General features: G+C 37.0%; 1 protein-coding gene across 1 annotated transcript; it reads right to left on the bottom strand.

Moving 5' to 3' along the window:
• Positions 1-2,179: 2,179 nt before the first annotated feature.
• On the bottom strand, positions 2,180-5,981 carry LOC149791212 (uncharacterized). The gene is made up of 2 exons (XM_089969681.1): positions 2,983-5,981; positions 2,180-2,939 (listed from the first exon to the last, which is right to left on the bottom strand). Exon 1 carries the CDS (start codon positions 5,518-5,520, stop codon positions 4,540-4,542), a length of 981 nt encoding a protein of 326 aa, XP_089825807.1. The 5' UTR covers positions 5,521-5,981; the 3' UTR covers positions 2,180-2,939; positions 2,983-4,539.
• Positions 5,982-7,536: the final 1,555 nt, after the last annotated feature.

The following is a 7,536-nucleotide window of genomic DNA, read 5'->3' as shown; positions in this document are numbered from 1 at the left end:
TCAAATGAACATTCACGCACGCTCGCACACATAGACACTGATAGATAGATAGACAGACAGACAGACAGACATATAGATATATAGATAGATAGACACTGATAGATATATAGATAGATAGATAGGACGGTAGGCAGGTAGATACATCGATATGAATCACTTTAAAATGGCTTTTGAAATTCGTACATATTAAAATATAATTTTGAAGACAAACGTGTAGCTCACGAGAGGTTATCTTCTTTGTCTGCGCCTAGATTGTATCGTGCCACGAAAATACATTAGTAACTTAGGTATCATTGCTAGCACGCGTCTATCACGAGTTTTCGTATTATCATTAGATTTATATATTTAATATTTTTTCGTATCATCAAAATATTAGATTTGTGTTTAGCTGTCGGGGCGGGATCGCCATTATGTCTTACTTAGTTTGAGCCAACGATTTGGGTGACTTATATTCTTTTTAATCAACTCTTTTTAATTAATGTTCAGTTTCGCAAAACACGATCAATGTTGTATTATACGTTTGCGTTGTTTTATCGTACTTGTAGTTTAATTCATCAAGAGTGTATGGCTTATGTAATTTGGTAGCGAGAGATGGTACGATTCGGATTATTAACAGGGATATGAACACATATGCAATACTCCCGTTGGTAGGTTATCTTGTCGCTATTATAACTAATATTGAAGACGTATTATGTATGTATTAGAGTTTTAGTATATCATATTTCTATTTTTTTGTTAAGTACGTCATAGTCGTACATAAGGAATATTTCAGGTGTGTTAGTATTAATCCATTTGAAATGTTCAGATATTTTAATCTAAATACACAGAAAGCAGCCTATTTGGATAATTGTTTCTTTTCATATTCAGCCAACTAGGTGCGGATAACTAGGCGTGGATTACTAGTTGTGGATAACTAGGTATGAGTGTCTAGGTGTGGATAACTGTGCGGATTGACTAGGTGTAGCCAGAGGCCACAGCAATAGTGATGAAAGACCGCCAGGAAAGTGCCAACGTATATGTGCATGAAAAGTCTAGATGGTTGAAGTGACCGAGCCGGGAAACGGGTCAAAAGGGCGTATGAAATGTCAAGTAAACATTGGACATACATATAAGAATTTAATTATAGTGTTTGACTATAAGAAGGTCATAGTGTTTGACTGAGAGGAGTGTCATTATAGTGTATGACTAAGAGAAATGTCATAGTGTTTGACTACAATAATTTTATTATAGTATTTGACTATAAGAAGGTCATAGTGTTTGACATAGAGAATTTCATTATAGTGTTTGACTATAAGAATTTCATTAGTGTTTGACTATATAGGGAAAGGTCAGCATATTGGTTGACCATAGAAACAAAAAGCATGGTAGTGTTTAATTATCTGAGACACCTTTATAATTATTGAACATTTCAAATAATTATATCTGTTCTTCATCATGGTTTTCCACTGGATCCATATTATGTACCTTTGTATTTATTTTGATGTCATGTTACTTCATCGTTTGTGTGAGAGAATAATATATCTTTTTATTGTCACTCGCATATGTAGTTGTTATTTCTTAAATACCAATTCAGTCTCAAAGAGTGTTAGCTCGATTACGTTACACTGGCTCTTAGTACAAACCGTCACGCTCTAGCTCTCACTACGAACAGTGATACTCTGGCTCTTAGTACAGAGATACAACCTAGCTCTAAGTGCAAACAGTAATACTGTGCTTTCTAGTTCTCAGTACAAATAGTAATACACTCTAAATCTTAATGCAGTCCTATTCTAGCTCCTTCTACAAACAGTGATAATCTCAAGCTCTTTGGACAAACACTTTTTAGAAGAAAATGTGGTCGTGTTTTGAAAGTCGGCATAGCGCATGTCAACTCAAAAACACGTTACGGCCAAATAATTTTGAGAAATGTGTCTACCAATAACACTCCATGTATCAAGAATAAGTTACAGCTACATTACTCTTTGACTGAATGAAGCACTGCAGATAAATCTAAATATTTCACGTATGCGCTGATTAAATATCAAAGTTCAGTATGTACACTTTCAGAAGTGTGAACTGATGGACAGACGGATAGAAAAAGGGATAAATAGTGTGCGCACGCATCTGGATGCGAGGCCCTACATTGTTTTTTTTTATTACTTTGCATTAAACATGACAAGTAGCAGACGTAACGGGGGCAATTTGCTATGTTTACTTTATTCAACTATTCGGTAGTTTAACATTCTGTATAAAATAGTTATAACGTATAAATAACTCCGCTAGCCTTAGATAATGATCGAAATTCTGTTTTCACTCTCATATAAACAATTTATACTCTGTACGTCATGGTTTCTAAAAAATGTTGTTGTTTTTTAATAATACACGACATACCAGCCTTAGACGATATCCAAAGTATCGAATACTTGTTCAGAACTCAAACCTTGATGCTACAAATAAACTCTTGAACATTCATCTACATTTCAGCCTTAGATTACATATACACTTATGAACAGTATTCCGCATGATAGTATTTTGACTAAACATAAACAGTGGTCCATGTCTGCCTTCAGACTACGCATAAACTTATGAACAGTAATCCATACAATATTCTTTACACTATCCAAACTCACAAATAGTGATCCACCTACTTGCCTTTAGTCTAAACATAAAACATTTCGACAGCAATATGCATGCCATCATTTAGACTGCACACAAACTCATGAACAGTACTCAGAATGTCATCCTTTTTACTACAAACTCACAAACAGTATTCAGCATGTCAACCTTTGGACTACAAACTCACAAGCAGTATTCGGCATGTCAACCTTTGGACTACACACAAACTCACAAACAGCATTCAGCATGTCAACCTTTGGACTACACACAAACTCACAAGCAGTATTCAGCAAGTCAACCTTTGAACTACACACAAACTCACAAGCAGTATTCAGCATGTCAACCTTTGGACTACACAAACTCACAAACAGTATTCAGCATGTCAACCTTTGGACTACACACAAACTCACAAGCAGTATTCAGCATGTCAACCTTTGGACTACACACAAACTCACAAGCAGTATTCAGCATGTCAACCATTGGACTACACACAAACATCATAAACATTATTCAGCATGTCAACCTTTGGACTACACAACTGCTAAATTAAAAAATTAATATCTTACGTGAACTTTCCATAAAATATATACTGACCTTGGAACATTCAAAAGTAAGATGTATTGCGTCCTTATAATATGTAAGTCCCAACAGTGTATTAATGAATTACTAATTGAGATTACTGTGAGATTTGTTGCAGACTCATTGCAACACCATCACAAACTATAATCTATGATATCCTTGTATACAAAAAGCTATGATCTCTCTTATCATTGTATACAATAGCTATAATCCGTTATCCTTGTACAAAAATGCTACGCTCTATGTTATCCCTGCATAAAAGCAATAAATTATGAGTTTAATGTAAGTAATTCCATTATGTCCCAATATACATAAAACAACGAACGTAAAAGAACATTCTGATCGTCTCAAAATGGTTTTTCTTTACTGCTACAAGGATACACATAAAACACTCAGCTTTGCATTCAATGAAGCCACTGGGCAAGACACAGCGTTAAAATAAAATCGTCACGTGAAATAGCGTTATAGTATTACATTAAAATAAGGTATAAAACAAATGTAATAATGATCTGAACTTTCGAGGTCTAATTATTATCGACATGACATCAGCTGGATCCGTGATGGCTCGCTTGTTAAGGCCTTGGACTACTGACCAGAAAAATGCTGGTTCGATATCTACCATCGAATCAGCCAGGTTCGGTTAACATTTCGTCACTGTGCAGGACACTTTACTTTCGTGACCTAGCCAGGACATAGCATGGAAGGTGTTTCTTTGCTGTAAAATCCGACATCACACCAAATCATGTCAGTTGCTGTATAAAGGACCAATCAGAGAGGTGTCTTAATCAATTTTTAACCATCATTAGCTGTCAACTGCACCAATCAGAAAGGTCTCTAAGGCAGTCCCCTACCACCACAAATGAAGGTATACCATATACTGGTTACAGTCTCCCAGATGCCGATTGAAACAGTAGAAATATGAATGCAGCATGTGAATGGAATAATAAGTCCTTAGTCCGCTCCGTATCTAGTAGGGTGAGGTTTTCATTGACTGGAGATATCTCTCATTCGACTAAATCGGAAACTCGGTCTTTATGCCTAGTCAATCACCACCATTAAGACTTTATTACGCAGACTTTTGTATCTTGTATGTAATTAATGTCCTTGACACACAGCTGAAGGATTTCTCTTTTAAAAATTCAACCCACTTACGTTGATCATTTACGTGAAGTGCCAAGCGATGTCCCGACCCCTTCCGACTCTTTCACCTAATCGAATGAGACTGTTTTGCAAAGGAGACAACGAACACTGGTTAATTACGAGACGAAAATCTCACCTATACTATACATTTCAGATTACGGTGGCAAAATCTTACACATTTTTTAAAACTTTGGAATATTTCGTATGTTGTGACATATTTTCCTTTCATGCGTCACAATCGACTTCGTCTAAGTGGTCGGCGATTTCATCAGGGGGACGTAACTCCACTTTAAAGTTGTGAACCTTCCCTTCGGAAGCTAGCTTTTTCCTGTAGACGTGAAAACAAGCACCGAGAGAAAGTGCCATTTTTCTGGCATTTGGTGCAGAATCACATATATAGGCATGACAGTGTGCTTTCTTCGAGCGCGAAGACAACTCGTTCACAACAATAAATGTAAATACTCTCCAATATTTTATATCCTGGACACCGTAGGATATGAAGTCGATGGGAATGTTGCCATACTCAACACCGCATTCAACTCGATTCTGACTGTGACGTCGGATGTCTATTCCTTTAGGAGAGAAAACCAAATAGACAAGCGGAAGTTCGACTTTCTCTTGTGTTCGGAGATCCTCCTTAACTTTTCCTACTAGCTCATCAACAGGGGCCCTCACGTGATGTAGTCCGTAAAGCCCTTTGACCTCCACCTTACCTAAATACTTGGCTACAAAACACTGTGGTAGTTTGTCAACTTTTACTCCTTGAAATTGAGATATATTACTCTTAGATTTCTTTTCAAATTTCGTCAATCGCTTTAATCTATCGAATACTGAACCTTTCTTTCCACCCTTTACTGATGATTTTTTCTTATCTTTTTCTTCCATACCTTTTTTCGTCTTAAGTGAAGACTTTGATGGAGTGTCCGTAAGTACGCCCTCGTCAGTAGCAGTCGCATTAGCAGATATTCCTTCATTTTGACTATCACCTGATTTCACTGACAATTTATCTCCCTCAGACCCTTGGTCAAAATCATCAGCACTCATTTCTGGCATACTTTTATCAGGATCAAGTGAAATTTGGTCCAGTTTCCCAAGAGCTTCTTGAAATTCCGAATCATTTTCTAAATTCACATTGGTATTTTCATCCTCAACATAAAATTCTGACGCAGACGAGCTTGCGTCGCTCTCTGCGCCGTTCAAAGACATTCTTAAACACTGTTTCTCTTACAAATTATCCTAGCACCTTGTCGTTCAAACTCGGTGTTCTTTGATGTTCCTACTATACACGTCCGATACAACTACCTCATGCATATACACCGTTTTAGCTTCTTCACATCAGCCACTGGCGGAGAAACCTTATCGTCCTGCCATACAATGCTATTTTAGTGGGAATAATCACAGGTATATAAAACACACGGTTCAGCAAAACTACATGTACGCTAGGTAACCCAGACCTGGATTTATGATCGCGTGTTGGTCCTACTACCTGTTACTTCTATTAAATGAAAGCTGGATACTGGCCACAGGTATTTGACACACCCCGACAGCAATCCACGAAATACATTATTTTTGGAATGTTTGCTGTCTAGCGACTGGTAACACAATCGCCGCTTTGAAAGGATCTAATGATAATATACTTGTCCCACGATCGATAACTACGTCAGTTACACGACTCCGCGCATGACCAAACCTACCGATTTGTAAGCGCACAGCTATACTTAGACTGATTCCAGATTTCAGTACTGACGCGTGTGCAAGCTGCTAGCATAGAGTAGACCCAGATGGTTCGGGGCGGAATGGACCTTTGATATTTCCTTCAACTAATAAACAGAATAGCGATGACTGATCTGCCAGGGCATTATGCGACGCATCTAAGGTGTTAGAACTTTGGCGCCTCGTATTACAGACAGCAGTGGCATATAAAACGATATTTGTCCCCGTTCTTCTCCTCCTGACCCCCTGCAAAACGTGATTCTTCTGCTATTGCAAAGCTGTTGTAATAATGTAATTATACCATGACCCGTACGACATAAACTTTTACTGTATGAGATGATTTTATGCCTAAAGGTCGACGGCGGCTTTTCGAATACAGGTTATTCAATATAGCATTGACGAGTACAGAACCAGTCCAAAATGTACAGGTCACTGCATAATCATATTTTTATTTGACCCTAGAACTGACTTCCAGTATGTCTACATTTAATTTTATTATGAACTATTAACACTGATAATACATATGCTTTACGTTTCAATTAAGTTTAATAAATAATTATTTGAAAAATTTATTTTCTGAAAATAAAGGCAAAACAAAATTCTTTAAATTCTGGACAACTTTCATGCTGAATAGATCTGTCTTGTCCGAAAGACTGATTACTGTTGAAGTACAATATGGCAGTAAACATAGAATATGAACAAATGTAACCCCATAGTTTCAACTGTGGGCGGATACTTATTTACATTAATATTAAAAATACATTACTTGTGCAACTGGACAGCATTGCCCTGCCCAAAACAAAAGATATTTTCTTTTTTAAAAACAATATAAGAAACATGGAAGTTCTAGTGAATGTTTCTTTTGTTCTGAAATCTTTCGGCGCATGAATTTCTTTACTGCCTGATATCTCCACAGTTTCGACGGTGGCAAGAATTTCCCTTATGGAGGGAATCAGTGAAGTGAAATCTAATATTTAAAAAAAAATGATTTGTCCTTTCCAGCACAATTATTTTGTAAAGTGATCTAACCTCATGTCGTTAGACTCTGAGGAGTAGTCATTTTGTAGAAAATTGACGTGTCATAGCGCCATCTATTGTAATATTGAAACATTATTTTATGCTAAATTAACCCGATAACTTGCCGCATGCTTGCAACAAAATCATAATCATGGACTAGGAGACAGTTCTGAATTCATACTGTTGCAAGGCAAAATCTGTACGACGCAGAATGAAATCAGCAGTTGTAATGGTGTCATTTACTTGCTTATGCGTCTCGCCCGACAAAAATCACAATGTTTTCCACCAACATCTTCAGATTTCCTTCGGTTTTTAAATCCTCCCCACCCCATGCGCCAGCTAACTTTGTGATGCTCATCCCTCCCTTTAATCCCCACAAAATTGTTCCGCCACTAAATTACATTTGGTAAGCTTCTGGGATTATTATTTCCCATCATTCTTTCTTGATATAGCAGCTGAAATAAAGCAATTGCAGTAATAATAATAATAATA

Source organism: Sinohyriopsis cumingii, chromosome 9, assembly GCF_028554795.1.
Source record: "Sinohyriopsis cumingii isolate HCF-2022 chromosome 9, ASM2855479v2, whole genome shotgun sequence".
In the NCBI taxonomy this organism is placed as follows: Eukaryota; Metazoa; Mollusca; class Bivalvia; order Unionida; family Unionidae; genus Sinohyriopsis; species Sinohyriopsis cumingii.
Note: the sequence above shows the minus strand (reverse complement) of the source record. Positions and strands in the feature narration are given on the sequence as shown.

Coding starts and splice junctions, on each gene's coding strand:
- LOC149791212 (XM_089969681.1), bottom strand. CDS start 5,520: ATGTCTTTGAACGGCGCAGAGAGCGACGCAAGCTCGTCTGCGTCAGAA.